We start from the raw sequence: 21,176 nt of genomic DNA on the forward strand, positions 1-21,176 counted from the left end.
CCTTTGACTACTACCTGCCTGTTTCTCCCTCCCCCTTTCAGCCCCTGACAGCCTCTCCATTCTCTGCTTCTATGAGTCTGATTATTTTAGATTCCTCATGTAAATGAGATCACACACTACTTGTCTTTTTGTGCCTGGCTTCTTTCATTTCCAGGTTCATCCATGTTGCTGCAAATGGCAGGCTTTCCTTCTTTTTTTCAACCCAAATAATATTCCATAGTACACATATACCACATTTTCCTTTTCCATTCATCCACTGATGGACATTTAGGTTGCTTCAACTTTTTGGCTGTTGTGAAAGAAACACGGGAGTGTGGACATTCCTTTGATGTCTTGATTTCAGTTTCCTTGTGCATATACCCAGAAGTGAGATTGCTGGATCATTTGGTGGTTTTCTTTTTAATTTCATGAGAAACTTCCATAACGTCTTCCATAGTGGCTGTACCAATTTACATTCCCATCAATGCCATACAAGGGTTCCCTTTTCTTCATATCCTTGCTAACACTTATCTTTTGTTTTTTGATAATAGCCATTCTAACAGGTGTGAGGTGATACCTCATTGTGGTTTTGGTTTGCATTTCTCTGATCATTAGCCACTTTTCATACATCTTTTGTCCATCTGTATGTCTTCCTTGGAGAAATATCTATTTAGTTCATTGGCTTATTTTAAAAAATCATTTACCCTGCCTTTTCTATTGAGTTATGAGAGTTCCTTACATCAGCTTGGGGAGGTGTTTTTTTTTTGTTGTTGTTAGAAAACTGATTTTATTTACCAGCAATGTGATTTTGGTTTAGTGACTTTTTAAATTTTTATTGGAGTATAGTTGATTTAAATGTTGTGTTTCAGGTGTACAGCAAAGTGAATCAGTTCACATACACATATACCCACTCTTCTTTAGATTCTTTCTCCATATAGGTCATTACAGAGTATTGTCTAGAGTTCCCTCTGCTATACAGTAGGTCCTTGGTAGTTATCTATTTTATATACAGTAGCGCACAGCGTGCATGCTTAGTTGCTCAGTAGTGTCCGACACTTTGCGACCCCGTGCACTGTAGGACCCGCCAGGCTCCTCAGTCCATGGAATTCTCCAGGCCAGAATACTGGAATGTGTTGCCATTTCCTTCTCCAGAGGAACTTCCCAACCCAGGGATCGAATCTGCGTGTCCCAGGTTCTTTACCGGCCAGGGTTCTTTACCACTGAGCCATCAGGGAAGCCGTTAAACCCTTACAACCCCTCTGATTCGGACCCCGTTTTACAGAGTAAGAAGCTCAGAGAGGTTGAGGCACTTGCCCAAGCTCACACAGCGCGGATTCCAGCCTTAGTAGGTCAGTTGATCTGACACCCAAGCCCAGGCTCCTTCGTGACAGATCCAAAGAACTCCTTCCTCGGCCACTGTGAGACCTCACCCGGGCAAAAAGAGCAGCTCGGCACTTACCACCCAGCCGCCTCAGGGGCCGTTCTCTTTTTCCTATTCTTGCTCTCTGGAAACGCATACTATCAGAGCTGATCCTATGGGCTCTCTGAGCCTCGATTTCCCCTTTGTGCGTATAAGGAGTAGGGGTCCCGCACTAGTAACAAGGACCGGGGAGAGAAAAGAGAAGAGAGTGGCTCTCTCCCTCATCCCACCCCCACCTCCCGGAAGCCCACTTCCCACCAACCAGGGTCCTGCGGGCAGGAATGGGGCTCGGCCCCTTTAAATCCCGCGCGGGAACGCCCGGGGCCGGGCCGCGCAGTCCCTGCCCGGCCGCCGGGAATTGCCGGCCTCGGGCGTCCTCCGGAAGCTTCCCCTCGCGCTGCCCCCAGCCCCGCGTGCCCGCTCGGCTTGCCAGCCCTCTAGGGCGCCGCGGCCGTGGGGAGGATGAGCCGCATCTACCTCGACAGCGCCCTCCGCAACAAGGCGGTGCGGAGCGCGCGGCTGCCGGGGGCCTGGGACCCTGCCTCTCACCAGCGGTAGGCTCCGCCCGCGTCTCTCCACCGCCTCCCCGCCCGGCCTCCGTCGGCTCGCGAGCATCTGCTTTGAATCCAGGCTCCCTGATTGCGCGCGGGGGTTGGGGTGGGGGTGGGAGGAAAGGCGGGGCTCGCCGAAGACCTCCGGGGCCTCGGGATCGTCTCTCACAGTGTTCCCCTCGGAGCGCACCCCAGGGAGACCGATCGGCGTGAAGCTCTCGGACGGTCGGTCTCGACTCCTAAACGGGTCTCAAAAGGCGGTGCTTCCTCACCTCCACCTTTGTCTCTCCCCCTCCCCGGTGACTCCACGCGCCGCCACTTGCCCTTGCCTTGTCTTCAGGCCTTTGCACAGCTCCAGGACAGTGTTCGGCGGGGACGGGGATAGCGGGTGGGAGGCGGCCTGGAAGGGCTGGGGGAGCGCAAGGCCTGCCCGGTGGCCTGTTGGATCGGGAGGGCCCAGCCCTGCCACTATGGACCCGGAGGTTATGAGAACGAATGGGCCATTCCACTTGCAATGACAAAAACCTAAAGAAAGGAGTCTGAGCAAACTCCGGGAGACGGTGAAGGACAGGAAAGCCTGGCGCGCTGCAGTCCATGGGGTCGCCAAAGGTCGGACACGACTTTAGCTATTGAACAACCAACAACCACCACCAAAGAATGAAGGGCTTAACGGGGGTGGGTAGGGACGGGTAAGGTCCAGGGAGGTTTCATTTCATTCCCATCCCTTCAGTTGCCCCCACCCCTCTTCCATTTCCATAGTTCCGAAGGCGGAAGTCCCTAGGTTCTGCTTTTATGAAAACTGGAATTGGGAAGGGAGGGTCCAGTTCCTCTCAATGAGGGACCCTGTGACCTTGGGCTTCTCAGGAAACTTGAGTCTGGGTTTCTCCATTCTAAAAATGGATAAGAATGAGAACAGAAATATGAAAGTGCTTTAAAACAGGTGAAAAGGGAAGATACTTTATAGCAGCTTAGACCTTAGAACCCCACCCCCAAATTTGGTTACGTAAAAAAGTAAAGTTCTGTGTATTTTGTAAACGCTTAATAGTTTACAAAGCACCTTCAGGTAGGTAGTCGTATGTCACCCTCATAGAAGCAAGTGAGGTGGTTGTTACTCTCATTGGGCGGATGTGAAGACTGAGGCTCTGGTCATAGTGACGCCCTGCAGGTGGGGCCATTGCACTTGTGGTTCTTTCCTGAGGACGACAGAACCAGTGACGCCCTCATTCTCTCTCTTCCTCAGGGGAGATGGCGTCCTGCTGGAGGGAGAACTGCTCGATGTATCCCGGCACAGCATCTCGGATGGCCACGGCAGGAAGGTGAGGATGTTTCCCAGGGGGGCCCCTCAGGGCACTGGCTTCAGGGTTCCCACCCACCAGGGTATCTCCCTCTGCTTGACCCTGCCAGTGCCAAGACTTAGGGTCCAGCTCTTTCCTTGTGAGGCTCACAGGGCAGGTAGAGGGTTGGCTGGGAGACTGGCAACCAAAAGGGGCCACGGATGGAAGGGATCAGTAGGGCTGTGTTGGGTGGCAGACAGACCAGGGTGGGGGGTGGGGACTGGGTTCCTGATGAGAAGACAGACCAGGCCCTAAACCCAGGGGTGTGTTTGGGGCCAGGACTGGGAGGGCTGAGAGCAGAATGGGGTGAGGTCAGTGGTTCAGGACTCAAGCTGTGGGTTCTGAGTGGGCTGGAAAGCCCTCTGAAGAGGTCCTGTCTCCCGATGGAACAGAACTAGAAAGCCAGGAACTTCTCTGGGTAGGCAGGATGAGTGGCTCTGGGCTGAGGGCCTGGCCCCGCTCTGCTGGTCTGGTGGTTCCCACTGCTTCCGGACCTGATGAACAAGGTCAGAGCAAAGGTACCTGCCTGTATGGGTGCGAGATCAACAGTGGCCTTCCCCTTTGGGGTACCAGCTGTGTGGCTGGGGAATCATGTGTACCTTGAGCTGTTTGGAGTTGAATTACTTTAAATGTACTGTCGGAGTCTGCTTTCAGAAGGAGCCCTGAAGCAACTCCATCTGTAGAGGAGTGAATATCTTAGCAGGGCTTTCGCATTCTTTTTTTTTTTTGGTCCATATATAGCTCATTTTGCGGGGATCTTAGTTCCCGACCAGGGATCAAACCCGGGTTCCCTGCAGTGGAAGTATTCCCTTGCTCATCTTTTAATATCCCTGTGTGGCTGAGTGTTTTGGAATGCTGGATTTTTATAAAGCAGGTCACCAGTGTGGACCTGGACATTCGCGTGTGCATGAGGGTGGAACCCTGAGGTGGGAGGGTTGCTGTGTGTTCTGGGCCTTTGTTTCCAGCTTGACTGTGAAGTCTACCTTGCTGATACCACCCGAGGCTTCAGCTCCCACGTCCACGCCCTTCTCTTCTTGTCCTCTCAGCCTCCTAGTGGCACACCCTTTATCGCCCCCCATCTCAGACGTCCATGGACACACCTGGCCGGCATTCACCATCCCCTACTAGCAAGGGTTTCTTTCCTGAGCACGAGTTCTGAAAAGCTTTTTGAAAGAAAAGCTATGACAAACGTAGACAGCATATTAAAAAGCAGAGACGTCACTATGCCAACAAAGGTCCGCATCGTCAAAGCTATGGTTTTTCCAGTAGTCGTGTATGGATGTGAGAGGTGGATCTTAAAGAAGGCTGAGTGCTGAAGAATTGATGTTTTCAAATTGTGGTGCTAGAGAAGACTCTTGAAGGGTCCCTTGGACTGCAAGGAGATCAAACCAGTCAATCCTAAAGGAAATCAACCCTGAATATTCACTGGAAGGACTGACGTTCAAGCTGAAGCTCCATTACTTTGGCTACCTGATGCGAAGAGCTAACTCACTGGAAAAGACCCTACTCACTGGAAAAGACCCTGATGCTGGGAAATACTGAGGGCAGGAGTAGAGGTGGGTGACAGGATGAGATGATTAGATAGTATCACCGACTCAATGGACATGAGTTTGAGCAAACTCTGGGAGATGGTGAATGACAGGGAAGCCTGGTGTGTTGCAGTCCATGGGGTTGCAAAGAGTCAGACATAACTTAACAACTGAACAACAAGTTCTGAATCTGTACCCCCCCGCCTTCCAAATAACCCCAGATGTACTGACCAACTTATCTCCTTGATCTCTAGAACTGAGCTCAGCAAGTTCCAGAGGCCTGTGGCTACTTGGAGCCAGTTTCTCACCCACAACCCTTGTGAACCTCAGCTTCCAGCTCAGCACTAGTTTCAGGCCAGGAGATGCTTTGCTTTGCCCTCCCTTCCTTAGCACACGGGTCAGCAGAGTGAGCATCCCAGTCCGTAACCCCAGCCAGCCTGCCCAGCAGAGCCCAGCAGGAGCTGATGTGGGGCTGGACTGCCCCGGCTATCCTCTGCAGGCAGGGTGTTCTCCAGCCCCTCTCCAAACCTCCTCGTTCCTCCTCCTCGTTCCTAATAACAATCACTATATGCCCCCAACCACCAGCCTGCAAGCCTCCAGTCTCCTCCAGCCCTCCCCCAAGTGGATAATGCTTGGTCCTACAGGTTTCCTACCTTGACCATGTCACACCTCCCCTTCCATGTCCCCACATGGGCCCTTAGGAACTCAGCCTGTCCTGATTAAACCTTGCGCCCCCTCTCCTGCCTTCTGGCTGCACCCAGCGCCCATCCCTGCCCTGCAGCCTGCTGGTCTCCTGAAAGATATCTGTCATAGTCTAGGTGCTGTTTAGAAACCTTTCAGGATTCCCTCTGGTCTGCCATGTAATACCCAAACTCCAGATGTCAACTCAAGGCCTGTCTTACATCATCCCCCACGTGCTTCTGCAGCTCAGACTCCCATGAGGCTTCCAAGGCCCCTCTGCTGTTCAGACATCCACATGGGACCTTGACTTTTGTCTTATGAGCCTGTCCAGGCCTTTAAAATCCTTCCTACACCCTTACTCGCACAGTTGCAGGTTTCTCCACACTATGAGAACTTGCCTTCCCTGTTTGTCCCAGGTGGTGGTTTCCTCTTCTTCAGTCTCTAGTTTTTGTTTTGGATCATAGTGTTTATTTAAAATTTTCTTGATGTATAGTTGGTTTACAACGTTGTCGTCTCCTGTTTTGATTAGGACAGCTGGCAGACAGCATGTATTGCACACTTCATGTTTACACGGTGCTTGCTCCTTTGTTATCTCTTGAATCCTTACAACATGCCTGAACATAGACCTCACGTTGTCTCCAGGCAACAGGGGAAACTGAGGCTAAGCGTCACATGCTGCAGGACCCACATTTGTTGGAAGGGGAACAGTGGCAGCCCTCACTCAGAACTCCATCTCAGTGCCCTTTTTGTGGCATCTTGGCAACTACTACTCCTGCTTCGTGGTATCTGGGGTCTTTGCATTATGGTTTCCTATTCTTTCTGGCTCTGACCGTGTGGAGGCTGTGGGGTTGGGCTCTGAGCCTGCCCTCTCGCGGGCGTGTGGCCATGGTTCATCACGTGTGGCACACGCTCTACTCAACATATGAATGAATGAATGATTATTGGGAGTGGTGGCCCTCTGGGCAGCTTGAATATCTTTTGGAGCCAAGGTGGGATTCTAGGGTAGAGAGTGAGGCTGGGGGGCTGCAGCCGGAGCACGTGGGGAGTGTGTGCATTGTGGGGTGAAGGGAGTGAACAGCCCCTCACTCTCTGCTTGGCCCCAGGAGCGCTACTACGTGCTGTATATCCGGCCGAGTCGCATCCATCGCCGAAAGTTTGACCCCAAGGGAAATGAAATTGAGCCCAACTTCAGCGCCACCAGGAAGGTGAACACAGGCTTCCTCATGTCCTCTTACAGTAGGTACCCTCTGCCCTTCCTGCCCCGGGGCTGTCCTACACTGTGGCCTTCCTTTGCTTCCAGAGGTCTCTTAGGCGCCACAAAGTGTCTTCTCAGCATGATTGAAGTCCGTGTCTGGTCTGAGGGACAAATGGCTGGACTCTTCTTGCCCTCCGTTCACTCAGAGGGTCCCCAGTGCCCCGCTTCAGTGCTGAGGGCCTGCTGCCTTCCCAGCGCCTCTTGTCTCCTGCAGTCTGGTGGAATCATTCTCCCCACCCCCAAGCTGAGATCAGCAGATTTGGGATTTCCAGGGTAGGCAGTGAGAGGCTGTTGGAACCCTGGCTGAGCCCCTGTGCTCTGCCCAGGCCAGGATAAGCAGGCCAGTAGAGAATCTGAGGACCATCCAAATTTGCTGCTGGTTCCAGCAGACCCCATCCCAGCCAGGGGAGACCTCTGCCTGGTCCCTGGGAAGGCAGAATTGTGTGAAGGGCTTGAATTCTGCCTCCTCCGCCGACTAGCTGTGTAACCTTGGGCAAATCACTTAACCTCTCTAAGCCCTTTCTCTTTTGTAAATAGAGACAGTAAAAATACTGACACCTGCTGAGGGTTTGCTGTGTGCTGGGCCTCACGCTAAGCACTTTATGTACACTAGCTCTTTTACACCTCATGTCAGTCCCATCGGGTAGGTATCACGTTTCACCCTATTTGTCAGGCACAGAGAGGTTAAGTAACTTGCCTGTGGTCACACAGCATGTAAAGCAGATGTACACCAGGCAGCCTGGCTCCAGAGCCCTTACCCATAATCCTCTGCATGCGCTCCTTGATGAGCAGGGGCAGGATGGGAGCGCGGGTGTTTGTGAGCAGGTACAACAGTCAGCTCTCAGCTGGCTTCTAAAGAGCCCTCCCAGAGTGCTTGCTGGTACTCTGGTAATGACCACCTTGTGCTGGTGGAAGCCCACGGGGACAGCTGGCAGAGGGCATTTATTGCACACTTCACGTTTACACTGCAGAGGTGGAAGCCAAGGGTGACTCGGACAGACTGACGCCTGAGGCGCTGAAGGGGCTGGTGAATAAGCCGGAGCTGCTTGCGCTGACAGAGAGCCTCACCCCCGCTGAGACAGTGGCCTTCTGGATGCCTGAGTCAGAGATGGAAGCCATGGAGCTCGAGCTCGGGGCTGGGGTACGGCTGAAAACTCGAGGCGACGGCCCCTTCCTGGGTGAGCAGTGCAGCCCTCGCTGTGGCCTGATGTCCCTGTATGGCCTCGGGCGGGGGGGGCTCCTGGCTTCCTGTCTGAGGGCCCCCTACCCCTCCTGCTTAGGGCTCACGGAGCAGGTCAGGTCCGGCCTCCCTGCAGACATGACCCCTTGAGATTGATTTCTCAGTTCCCTGGACAAGTGGCCTGGGGGCAACAGCCTGGACGTTCTGGATCCTGGGGTGCTGCTCAATCCTCTGGTTCCTGTGGGTGACCTCTGCTATCTGGGGTCCCCTCCAGGGGCTCCCTGAGCACACTCAGGCCTAGAGGACCCCAGCAGAAGGGCTGGGCCCCACTAGGTTTCCACCATGTGGAGAGAGAGGCCAGACAGTGTGAGGGAATTCTGAGGGAAAGGAAGGGAGTCTGAGGGAATTGTGAACTTCTCCTTTCAGATTCCTTAGCCAAACTTGAGGCTGGAACAGTGACCAAGTGTAATTTCGCTGGCAATGGGAAGACGGGAGCATCCTGGACAGACAACATCATGGCCCAGAAGTCTTCGGAGGGGGCTGCAAGTGAGACCCGAGAGCAGGGGGATGGCGCGGCGGATGAGGAGTGGGTAGGTCCAGAGAGACGGCTGTGGGCCTGGCGTTGGTGTGCTTTCTCTCTTGGCGGGAGTTTTGTATGGACTGGTTGCGGTTGGGTGGTAGCAGAAAGAGACAGCAACGTAACTTTACTCCCAGCTTTGGTGGACTTCCTGAGTGTGAGCCTGATAAAAAGTCCCTCAAGACATGAAGGGACCTTTCTTCCTGGTGGGCCTGAACTGTGCCAATCAACAAGAGAGCCCCACAGATTTATAAAAGTAAAGGACAGGAAAAAGAGAGCGCAGAGGGGAAGCAAGGAGACTTAATGCCAGGAAGGCTCCAAACATTTCCGCTTCAAGTGAATACATTAGCCGTGTTGAGCCGCTGTATGAACATTTCCCCCAACTCTGTTCTGGGCTTCCTGCCCAGAGTGGCTGGAAAATGGCTGACTTGGACCTTAATAGTTTTTTTGGCTCCAAGGTCAGCCCTCTAGTTGATCCTCAACCAATTCACAGTTGATTTGGTTTTTTGAGCTGTATTTCACCCGAAGATTTGAATTGGTGTCAAGACTCCCAAATTGAACGTTTAAAACCAAGTCTCAAAAAAACGGGCTATCTAGCTGATGAAGTGAAGACATTAGCCAGAGAAAACAGGGGCAGATAGAGGAAATGGATTCCCTTTTGTCTTAATAAAGCGAGTCTTGGACTATAAAACAATGGGAATTGCCAGGCTGGCTCCCTGGGCCAATGCTAATGAGATGAGGCCAAGGGAGGCAGCCGAGGGCCCCACTCGAGCAAACCCTTGTTTGATGACAACAGAAGACGTTTATGAAATACACTCTGTTATCTCTCTTTACCTCTAGGACGACTGAGGTCAGGGAGAGATGGGGTACCTCCCGGACCCACCGGCATCATTGAGCATTTCTTCCATCAGCTTTCACTCTGGAGCTCAGGGGAGCAGATCCACCAAGCCTTACCTGGTTTTTCCCTGCGGCCGCCATGGAATATACTCTTCAAACAAGCTCTGCTAAAATCAAACCTAAGACCCTGATGTTAGCCGTGGGGCACCAGGCTGTGGCTCATGGAGGGTCACTCCCTGGCTGTGAGTCTAGCCTTCCCCAGACATTTTCATGGGGGCCCTTGCCCTGAGCGGCAGCCTTGTTTGTGGAGGCAGGCAGGGGGCAGCCCCCCCGGGGCAGTCAGAAGATCTGGACTGGCAGCAGAACTGGGGGCAATCCTTCATCTGTACGCAGAGTGGCTCCGAGAAGTTGGCCTCCTTCTGTCCTATCTCCTGCTTTCCTCTGCAGCTGTCCTCCTCTCCAGTACTCTGTTTTGGGGGCCTCTGCCCTCCTGCTCAAGCCTCCTCTTCCCTCGTGCCCTTCTCGGCCCCCAGAACTGCCAGTTCTTTTTCTTCCTCTGGTTCTCTGCTACCTTGGGGGTTCCTGTCTCCTGACCTCCCTTGGCTGTTTTCCTGAGGATGCTCTTTTTACGGAGGCTGAGCTCGTTCATAGGCATGGCTAGCTTGTCTCCTTCTCTCTGACTCCCTCCGCCAGGCCACACGCCACATTTTGGATAACACCGTTCTTTCTTGTTTTGTACCTTGAGAATTTTTTATGAATGAGTAAAATTTCAGGAAAGGATTCCTCTACACTGACTATTTTATTATTAGGTATAAATTGAGCTGCTGCTGCTAAGTTGCTTCAGTCGTGTCCGACTCTGTGCGACCCCATAGACGGCAGCCCACCAGGCTCCCCCGTCCCTGGGATTCTCCAGGCAAGAACACTGGAGTGGGTTGCCATGTCCTTCTCCAATGCATGAAAGTGAAAAGTGAAAGTGAAGTCGCTCAGTCGTGTCCGACTCTGTGCGACCCCATGGACTGTAGCCCCCCAGGCTCCTCCATCCATGGGATTTTCCAGGCAAGAGTACTGGAGTGGGGTGCCATTGCCTTCTCCGATAAACTGAGCAACCTCCCTATAAGAAGACAGCTATATCTTTTTTTTTTTTTTTTGGCTACACCACACAGCATGTGGGATCTTAGTGCCCCCACCAGGGATCGAACCCACATTCTCTGCATTGGGAGCTCAGAGTTTTAACCACTGGACCATCAGGGAAGTCCCCAAGCCATATGCTTTTGATCATGAACATTATCTTGCGGGGCAATATGCCCACATCCACATCAATGAAGAGATCAGGTGTTGAAATCTGCATATCCTAAGAACAGGTAGGGACTTAGAATGTAGATCCTGCTTGCCTCCGGGAAAAGGGGGTGATGGTAAACTAACAAAGTCCCCTAATGGGTCAAACACAACACTAGATGCTTTCTGTAATGATAATTATAGTCACTGACTGAGGAGGGCCTCTTGGTTCTAATACTTGTGCCAAGCACTTGCAGTGTTTTACTTGTTACAACCATCCCAAGAGGCACAGGTGATTATTATTTCCTTTTTTTTTTCATATGGTTTTCATGGTTGAGGTCCCAGCATGTATTATCATGGTTCAAACTGTCATTTGCCTCCCTGTATATTTGAGCCTGGACTCAACAATATGGCTGTGAGGCTTGGGATTAACACTTCACTTTGACTGAAGTTACAGGTGGCTGGAGCGCTCCTGAGTCTCTTCTGATCTTGCTGCCCTTGTCTCAGTTCACATCTTGTTCTCTCATTCCAGCTACTATAGAAGCTGCTTCCCTAGTGTCCTGTGCCTGAATGGGGCTGGCTCACCTTGAGCATGCTGGGACCTCAAGCATGTGGTGGCCAGGGAGGGCTTAAACAGGAGGAGGACTGGGGACACTGACTTGGGGAGAGGCACCCACGGGGGGCATCCTGCTGCCCAAAGGGTAGGGCAAGCTCTTGTGGGCAGGCCACCATCCTAAATAAGCAGGCATGGTGTGTCAATCGGGGAAGCCCGGGGCAACAGCTAGGTTCCAGGGTCTCAGCAGGTTGGGGACGGGCTCCTGGGAGGAAAAGGCCATCATGGCTGGAGCTCAGAGAGTAATGGGAGTGGAACTGCATTGGAGGAGAGGCTGGAGGTCAGGCATGGCATCTTCAGCATGTTAAGTGTTGATGTTTTAGGACATATCCTTAATATCTTGGAAGCCAGTAATCCCAGGGAGAATAATATGATCTGATTTGTATATTTCAAAGATTGCTTGACTGCAGAGAAACTGAAGGCAATGAGCCCAGATAGGAGACTGCTGCTGTGGCGGGGGTGAGAGCCTAGAGTGATCTGGTCTATAGCAGCGGCAGAGGAGATGGAAAGATATTCAGGCAGGCTGGTGGAAAGGGACTTTTCAGCAAGAGAAAAGGACCTACAAAGCCATGGAGATAGGGGAGTGGCCCAACATTGGAATATACAATTTCTGTACATGGTTACTGCAATATTACACCAACACATAAAATTTGATAATCCTTTTTCAACTGATTATATAACGGTTGTCTATATTGCTACATAGTCTTCATTCTGTTGTTTTTAAGATTGATTGCCTTAATGAAGGTTCCCCTGGAGGAGGTCATGGTAACCCACTCCAGTATTCTTGCCTGGAGAATCTTAGGGACAGAGGAGCCTGGACAGGACTGAAGCAACTAAGCAGCAGCAGCAGCCTTAATAGTTCTGTCATTTTCCAAAATTTGGGTAGTTAATTGATCCCTATTTGGAGTTGTGTAAAGAGCTATTTTAAGTTATATAGTTCTCTCACCCGCCTGCCCCTCCCCTTTGACTATATTTGGGGGTCATTTCCTTAGGGATGGATTCCCAGGAGTCAGATTACTGGAAATCTAGGGATTCTTTGTAAAGATCTTGTCATATTGCCAGGTTGCTTTACTAAATTATCTCACCAGCAAGGCAGAAAAGGACTATTTTCATGCTACTCTTGCCAGATTTGGATGTGATAATATTTTAAAAATTGATAAGGTGAAAATAATACTTTAATTTTAAAGTTAACACTTTAATTAGCCTTCTCCCCCATTAATAGTGAGCTTAAATATTTTTTTCATCTCTGTTTCCTAGATGTATATCCTTGTTTGTTATTCAGTTCCTTTGCCCATTTATTACTGAGGGGGAGGGTCTTTTGGGTTGGTCAGTTACATTTTAAATATAACCATTTTCCATATTTTAAAAACTTTTCCATTAAAAAATTGATTTACAAACATAAAAAATTTATATATTAGTAGCTATGCTGCTGCTGCTGTTTAGTTGCTAAGTCATGTCCGACTCTTTTCAACCTCATGGACTATAGCCCGCCAGGCTCCTCTGTCCGTGGAATTTTCCAGGCAAGAATACTGGAATGGATTGCCATTTTTCCCCCAGGGCATCTTCCTCACCCAGGGATCAAACCTGCCTCTCCTGCTTGGCAGGTGGATTCTTAACCACTGAGCCACCAGGCAAGACCTTTGGTGTATATACTTTTACAAAGTACAGTGTCCCTGTATATACTTCGTGTAATCTTTCCACTCACAGCTATGCCATGAACATTTCCCTAGACCATAAACCTTTCACAACATGATTTTTTGTAACGTTAACATTTCTCGTATGCACGTGGATCAATGCATTTAACCAATTTCTCATTTTGGAATAATGAGTTGTTGCTTCCCACTTCCCCCGAAATAAGACCACTGAGATGCACGTTCCTGAGGGTAAATCTTGTCACACATCCACAGTCGTTTTATTATAAATTCTAAACTGCAAATGCTGGGTCTAATGCTCAATATATTTTAAAGGCTTTTTTATACATATTGTCAACAGTCCTTTGGGCAGCTAATTCCCATTTGCAGCTCTATCTGCAATATAAGGACGTGCTCCATTCACCCCCCACTAAGGTATTAAAAGAAAATACAAACCCTACCAATTTGGGGTCGCAGGTACCTTTTAAAAGGAACTGCATTAAAGATCCCTTAATTCCACCATTCGCTATCTACCATGGAGAGACAGCCCTTTTGCACGAGGAGGCACATATGTAATTCACTACAGCACTGTTTGTAATACCAAAAAGTAAAGATGTTCCCTAATGTTCGGAACGTTCTGCAGTGTCAAGCGAAAGGCATGACCGTGCGTGTTATCGCAGACCCCGACAAAGGGAGGCGCCCGCTTCGTCTTCACCTGGGAGCGCGGCTGCTTTCGCGGTTTCTGCTTTTCCATCCCATCCTTTTCCGACGGGCTCGGCTTTGCGCAGGAGATTCTGCGTCAAGCAGTCACTCTAGACAAAGGGCAGAGAGCCGCGTTCGCGTCCTGGCCAGGCCCTGAGTGGGCAACCCACGCCGGCCAAGGTGACGGCCCTCCCCAGCCTCGGTGTACGCAGCAGTCTTTCGCCGCCATCCAGCCGCCCATCCTAGAGAGCCTTCCTCCAAGGCTTGCCGGAAAGCCGGACTCTTCGTGGTCAGGCCCCTGGGCGCCGGGACATGTTTCCGGGGACCACTCTCAGCAGCGCACCAGCCGGAAGCGTCCTTGTTGTGGCGGAAGGAGAGGCTCTCTGGAAGCAGCCGGTGGTGAAAGGAGCGTGGCGGGCAAAGATGATTCAGGCGATTCTGGTTTTCAATAACCACGGGAAGCCGCGGCTGGTCCGCTTCTACCAGCGTTTCGTGAGTGCGCAGCTTCGTCACGTCCTTTCAGGGCGCCTGCGCCCCCTTCCCTTTTTGGGGGCCGTACGGCGCTCGCGGGCGCCGCCCGCTGACCTCGGGGTCCGGCGACATGAGTGACCCCAGACTCAGCCTTCCGCGGACGGCAAGTCCCGGAAGGACTCTTCCAGTCTCAGGCCTTGGGTCCCACGCCCCGCCTCACCGGCTCTTTCCTCCCTCTTCCTGGACCCCGACGTTTCTGTGCCATTCTGGGACACTTCTCCCAGAGTCTCGGGGCACTTTCAATGGTGATGGGGGTGTGCCTCCTTGACAGCTTGAACGAAGTCTTATTAATCTTGTTGGTCGCTAAACGCAGTTTCCCGAGGAGGAAGAAATATACAGCTTTTTAATGGTTTTGCTTTAGCCAGAGGATTTGAAAAATGCTTTTTTGGAATTATTTTACTTCAGTGTAGGCTAGAAGTGCCCAGGGACTAGACATCTTTCGTTCTGTAGAATTGAAGAAAGTTTCAAAGTGGGAAATATTGAGAAATTATAAATGCTGCCGCGTGAGGGCTCAGTGAGTGATAATGCAAGTTCGAATTTTCCAAAGACGTTCCTCTGAAAAAACAAGCAACATCATTTGCCTCCTGCACCCCGACGTTTTATTTCTTCGTGGCTAGGTTTCAAAATGTTACGTACATAATTGGTGGACTGAGAAAACCATAAAGGGGAAAGTGTCAGAAAACTTACGTTCAGGCCTCAGCAACACCTTTTTTTTTTTTTTTACCCTTGTGTCAAGTTAACAAACCTCTTTCAGACTTTATTTCCTCTTGTTAAATAGAATGAATAGAAATGAAAGAAATTTTTTTGGGTACCTTTTAAATAGAATTTAATAGCTTGGTGCTTATTAAGTCATATTGATTTACATTAACATTCAGTAACTGTTCAGTTTGCATTTGTAGGTCAGTTTTTCTCAGGTTTTTAAAAGTGTTATTGTGATATGTTACATACCTACAGTTCACCTTTTAAAAATATACATGGAATGGTTTTTACTACTTTAAAAGTTATGCAACCGTCACCACAATTTTAGAATATTTTCATTATCCCCAAAAGGAATCCCTACCCATTAGCAATTATCCTGTATTTCCTCCTCAATTCCCCTAGTCTTAAGCAACCAATGATGTGTTTTCTCTCTCTCTAAATTTGCCTGTTCTGGACATTGAAAAATGGAATCATACAATATGTGGGCTTTTATTACTGACTTCTTTCTTTTAGTATGTTTTCAAGGTTCATCCATGTTGTAGTGTTACCAGTTCTTTATTCCTTTTTATTGCCAAGTTACATTCCATAGATAGGTTTCCCAGGTGGTGCTAGTGATAAAGAACCTGCCTGCCTATGCAGGAGACATAAGAGACCTGGGTTCAGTGACTGGGTGGGGAAGATCCCCTGGAGGAGGAAATGGCAACCCACTCCAGTATTCTTGCCTGGGAAATCCCATGGATGGTGGAACCTGGTGGGCTACTGTCCACACGGTTGTATTGAGACGCTAGTAAAGTGACTTGGCACATATCGCATTGAATGGATCTATCACATTTTGATTATCCATTCATCAGATGCTGTTTCTACCTCTGGCTCTTGTGAATAATTCTGCTATAAACATTCATGTACAAGCTTTTTGTGTGAGTGTGTATTTTCATTTCTCTTGGGTATGTGTCTCGGAGTAGAATTACTGAGTCACATAGTGACTTTGTAGTTGTCATTTGGATGAACTGCCAAACTGCTTTCTAAAGTGGCTATGCCATTTTACGTTCCTATCAACAATATATAAGAAGTACAGCTTGGGACTTCCCTGATGGTCCAGAGGTTGAGAATCCGCCTTCCAGTGGAGGGGACTCAGGTTGAATCCTTGATTGGGGATCTAAGATCCCATGTGCCCTGGGGCAACTAAGCCCATGCCACAACTACTGAGCCTGTATGCTGCAACTAAGACTCAACGCAGCCAAAAATAAATATTTTTTTAAATTCTAATTTTTCTACCTCTCTGTCAACATTTTCTATTATCGTTTTGATCAAAGACATTTTAGTAGGTGTTAAGTAGATTCTCCTTGTGGTTTTGGTTTTTTTCTAATGACTGATTTTTTTCGTCCCCTTACTGACATTTGTATGTCTTCTTTGGAGAGCATAGGATTTTTAAGAACTAAATTAGCTCCTCAGTGAAAATAACCTTGGAAACTGCAAAGTACTAAAAGATATGAAGGATTATGAAAATCACTGACAGCTGTAAACATTTGGTAATTTACTATTTTGTTGAATTAGAAATTAGGTAGCCTCACCATTTCATACTGCTTACCCACTGACTACCATCACTTCCCGGTACAGTCAGATAAAAGACTTTAGTTTTCAAGATTTTTTTTTGGCTTAAAAATGCTGGTGCTTAGCGTGTTTTGTATTTCTGGGTACACAGAGTTAAACATTTACAGCATCCTGGCATCTGTGAACTTTGTGAGTTCTTTTAAATGGAAACCAAAAAATAGTGATTGATTTACTTAAACTTACAGTGACCAGTTATTAGCAAGTTTTTATTATTCATCCATTCATTAAATATGGAGAGCCACTGTGTACCTGTGTAAGTCAAAGTTATGAAAAGTAATTGCTCCACAATGATGTTTCCTCATTTTTCTTCTGTTTCTTTTAAATAACCAACCACTTCTAGCCTAAATTCAGTGCTGTAGAGGGAAAGGGGTTAATGTTACTTGAGTTTATTTTCTGACTCCAAGGGTAAGTCCAGTCTGATGGTTTTCTTAAGCTTTGCTACTCAAAATGGTTCTCAGATCAGCAGCCTTCTTCTTACCTGGAAACTTGTTAGAACTGAAGTCTCAGGACCTACCCCAGACCTACTAAATTAGCCTGCATTTTAACAGTATTTCCAGGTGATTCATTATTCAAACTCACTGAGTAGTTGTTGTTGCTTTTTTTTGGCTGAGACACCTCGCTTGAGATATCTTAGTTCCCCTGCCAGAGACTGAACCTGTGTCCTTGGCAGTGAAAGCGCAGAGTCCTAACCATTGGACTGCTGGGAAAATCCCATTATACATTGAGATTTGAGAGCACTGGTCTAGAGCTTTTAATTTTGTCTTTTTTTTTTTTGGCCGAGAGACATGTGGGCCATAGTTCCCCAACTAGGAATTTGAATCCACACCCCTAGCAGTGGAAGTTCAGAGTCTTAACCACAAGACTGCCAGGGAAGTCCCTGTTTTTGTTTTAATAACTGATTTCTCCATATCCTTTTTTTTTTAACATACTTAATATGAACCTCATATGTATAAATAGAAATCAAATGTGGGTCATCAAGAGATCCCATCACATTTGAGCTTTCTGGTGTGTAGTAAGTGAATAGTAAGTGAAAAAAGCTGTTTATAGTTCTGCAGTTGTTCAAGATTCAAATCTCTCAATAGAATATTTTCTGCTTTCTCAGTAGTACTTTGTTGGTCACACAGCATCTTATATATAATGTCTGTATTACCGGTATTCAGTTCAGTTTAGTCGCTCAGTTGTTTCCAACTCTGCATCCCCATGGACTGCAGCATGCCAGGCTTCCCTGTCCATCACCAGCTCCCAGAGCTTGCTCAAATTCATGTCCATCAAGTCGTTGATGCCATCCAACCATCTCATCCTCTGTTGTCCCCTTCTCCTCCTGCCTTCAGTCTTTCCCAGCATCAGGCTCTTTGCCAGTGAGTCCGTTCTTCGCATCAGGTGGCCAAAGTATTGGAGTTTCAGCTTCAGCATCAGTCCTTCTAATGAATATTCAGGATTGATTTCTTTTAGGATTGACTGATTTGATCTCCTTGCGGTCCAAGGGACTCTCATGCAGGTTTTTAAAACATGTGCATGATTACATCTTGACTTCCTTACAGTGGTAGATCTATTGACATTTGTTATTTGTCCTGGCATAGATGTTTTCTCGGAGAAGGCAATGGCATCCCACTCCAGTACTCTTGCCTGGAAAATCCCATGGGTAGAGGAGCCTGGTGGGCTGCAGTCAATGGGGTCTCGAAGAGTCGGACACGACTGAGCAACTTCACTTTCACTTTTCACTTTCATGCATTGGAGAAGGAAATGGCAACCCACTCCAGTGTTCTTGCCTGGAGAATCCCAGGAACGGGGGGAGCCTGGTGGGCTGCCATCTATGGGGTCACACACAGTCGGACACGACTGAAGCGACTCAGCAGCAGATGTTTTCTAGAGTAATACAAAATGTTTCAGGACTGTGCCTTCTAGGTATTCTTTAACCTTGTATGAGAATTCTTTGACCTTGTATGAGAAATATCAGCTCACCTAGCAGGACAGTAATGGTTAGGGACTAGATATCTAGGTAAATATACCCTATTCTATTTCCTGTAATAGAGCCTTTTCCATTTTCTATAGCTTCTCCTTTTATTTTTCCTTTACTCATCATTTCTGTCTTTTCAGGAAGCTGGTACCAAATGTTCAGATCATTCCTGTTTGGAAGGGATATAGTTTTTCAGGCTTTTCCACTGACTCGCTTTATTTCTTTTATTCCATAGCCAGAAGAAATTCAGCAGCAGATTGTTCGAGAGACCTTTCATCTAGTTCTCAAGCGGGATGACAACATCTGTAACTTCTTGGAGGGTGGAAGGTAAATCATCAGTTTTCTCCCCATATATCCAGTTTCGGGTGGCCTTTATCATGCCATTATTGCTTCTTCAGGCAGTGCTTAAGTGTCTGGTGAGTATCTGATGCAGTTGAGCTGAGCTGATCATAGTCTGCTCAGGGAGAGACTCAGCTCTGTTTGGGAAGCTATTAAATGATTATGCTTCAGATATTTATATGTTTGGTTTCTGGGAGGATGCTGCTGTTAAGTCACTTCAGTTGTGTCCAACTCTGTGCGACCCCATAGACGGCAGCCCACCAGGCTCCCCGTCCCTGGGATTCTCCAGGCAAGAACACTGGAGTGGGTTGCCATTTCCTTCTCCAGTGCATGAAAGTGAAAAGTGAAAGTGAAGTCGTTCAGTCATGTCCGACTCTTCGAGACCCCAGGGATTGCAGCCTACCAGACTCCTCCATCCATGGGATTTTCCAGGCAAGAGTACTGGAGTGGGGTGCCATTACCTTCTCCATCCTGGGAGGATGGTTAGAAGAAAAAATGAAGTAAAATGGCTTTAGGCACCTCTGCCAAATTTGGTTGTCCTTCACCTGGTGGAGATGGCCTATTGTTTGGCCTACCCTCCTGCTTTCTTTTGGGCCCGTTTTCATTCCTTGGCACAGAGCTTCTCTTTGATATGTTCAATTCAAATACAAGCTTTTAAATGTTTCCCATCTTCCACAGTTTGATTGGTGGCTCTGACTACAAACTGATTTATCGGCATTATGCTACCCTCTACTTTGTATTTTGTGTGGATTCCTCAGAGAGTGAACTTGGGATCTTGGACCTCATCCAGGTATGTGTAGCAGGTAATGATGGTAGCCACTTCAGAAAGTTTGGTCTGGATTTTTAGTAGCTAAAAATCTGTAGTAGCTAAAAATTTTTGATCTGTATGTAGATCCTTAAGTCAGTCTCTTTATCGATACTGGGAAACATTGCTTCATGTCCACCAGGTGGTGCTGTGAGAAAGCTCCTTAGCAGCCCTCAACCATTCTTAGCGCTTTCAGGTTCTCTGCTTCTCCAGCTCTCACTGCCCTTGGCTTTCTTTTGAGTCTGACACCAACTCCTATATGTATACTCCCCCCACCCTGCACCTGAAGCAAGTAACTCAGTTCTCCATGGACACTCACCAGGGGTCCCCCAAATTTACTCAGTTCTGACACTTACCTACCTGAAGATGGACACCGACGTCAGGTTTGGGTTGTCTGTCGCCTGTGCATTTGACTGACAGCCTGTAGATCGACTTTGCCCAAGATTGCCTCCTCACGTGATTTCCTCCTCAGGTTCAGTTAATTTGCTAGAGTGGCTCACAGAACTTTATAGAGAAACGTTTTACTCTCTGCTAGCTTAACGTGAAAAGATATAACTTAGGAACAGTCAGATGGAAGAGATGCATAGCACAAGGCAGGGGAAGAAGGGCGTGGAGCTTCTGTGCCCTCTCGAGGCGTGTCACTCTCCTCAAATCTCCACGTTTACTAACATAGAAACTGTGAAACCTATACCTTTTGGGTTTTATGGAGGCCTCTTTACATAGGCAGGATTGATTGTATTATTGCCCATTGGTGATTGATTGAGTCTGCATCCCCTCTCCCCTCCCAGAGATCAGTAAGTGGGACTCAAAAGTTCCCAGTCATACAGTTGGTTCCCATGGCAACCAGCCCCTATTCTTTGATGCTTTCCAAAAGTTAACCTTATTAGCAGAACAAGGCAACCCTATCACTTTGGAAATTCCAAGGTTTTTAGGAGCCAGCAACAAGGATGAATACCAAATACTTGTCATTATAAATTATACTATCATGTCATGTTTTGAAAATTTTTTTCAAGTATCAAACTAAATGATATTTTAAAATACATACTTTATATTTTCACTTGTAATTCTAGCCTGAAACAAAGGAACTTGATGTTTTGTCTAATACGTATAGTCTTGACATAGGTAAACATGATTTTTTAAGGCTTTTTGAAAATTAGAAATGGCTTACAGATTTGTTTTCATTACTTTCATGGAAATTGAGGTATGTGGGACCCTATACTGGGAACCATTAATTAGGACAATTCCATTATTTGGTACATGATATTCTGGATAGACTTTGTGTGACTTCAACAAGTCACTTTAAGTTGAAAGCACTCAAAAAGAGCATGTGTAAAACCTAATAACACCAATTATAGAAAACTCTAGCTATAAAATATAAACTTTACTTCTTTACAACTATATTTTGTTAAGATAAAATTAAAGAAGCTAAAGGATAAAGAAATGGAAATTTTGAATGTGTATTTTTATTTTACATATACTATACTCTTCCAAAAAGTTATATTCTTAGATATAGCAACTTTTCATTTTATTTATATATTTTACCCATTCACATTCAGAAAATGATTTAGTATTAGTTTAAAAAGTTCATGTATCATATTCACTTATCATATATAAAAGTATAAGTAAATACTGGAAATAGCCAAAAGGGACTCATCTCTGTGGTAATTTTA

General features: G+C 47.7%; 2 protein-coding genes across 2 annotated transcripts in view; both read left to right on the plus strand.

The window, feature by feature from the left end:
* The first annotated feature begins 1,744 nt into the window (after window positions 1-1,744).
* LOC120875627 (arpin) lies at window positions 1,745-10,133 on the plus strand. Its single transcript, XM_040257553.1, has 6 exons — window positions 1,745-1,953; window positions 3,191-3,266; window positions 6,598-6,730; window positions 7,721-7,927; window positions 8,356-8,519; window positions 9,347-10,133. The coding sequence occupies exons 1-6, from the start codon at window positions 1,862-1,864 to the stop codon at window positions 9,353-9,355; spliced, it is 681 nt and encodes a 226-aa protein (XP_040113487.1). The 5' UTR covers window positions 1,745-1,861; the 3' UTR covers window positions 9,356-10,133.
* A 3,770-nt stretch (window positions 10,134-13,903) lies between these two features.
* The window catches only part of LOC120875626 (AP-3 complex subunit sigma-2), a 42,278-nt gene continuing 35,005 nt past the window's right edge, over window positions 13,904-21,176 (plus strand). Inside the window, exons 1-3 of the mRNA XM_040257552.1 lie at window positions 13,904-14,056; window positions 18,598-18,689; window positions 19,380-19,491. Coding sequence (XP_040113486.1) covers window positions 13,988-14,056; window positions 18,598-18,689; window positions 19,380-19,491 — 273 coding nt within the window. The 5' untranslated portion in view covers window positions 13,904-13,987. The remainder of the gene's footprint in view (window positions 14,057-18,597; window positions 18,690-19,379; window positions 19,492-21,176) is intronic.

The sequence above is a fragment of the Oryx dammah genome, unplaced genomic scaffold (assembly GCF_014754425.2).
Source record: "Oryx dammah isolate SB20612 unplaced genomic scaffold, SCBI_Odam_1.1 HiC_scaffold_16, whole genome shotgun sequence".
In the NCBI taxonomy this organism is placed as follows: Eukaryota; Metazoa; Chordata; class Mammalia; order Artiodactyla; family Bovidae; genus Oryx; species Oryx dammah.

Excerpts from the sequence above, each read along its gene's own strand:
- LOC120875627 (XM_040257553.1), top strand. The coding sequence starts at position 1,862 with ATGAGCCGCATCTACCTCGACAGCGCCCTCCGCAACAAGGCGGTGCGG. Across the intron at positions 6,731-7,720 it reads CTTCCTCATGTCCTCTTACA|AGGTGGAAGCCAAGGGTGAC; the intron begins GTAGGTACCCTC and ends TTTACACTGCAG. Across the intron at positions 7,928-8,355 it reads AGGCGACGGCCCCTTCCTGG|ATTCCTTAGCCAAACTTGAG; the intron begins GTGAGCAGTGCA and ends TTCTCCTTTCAG.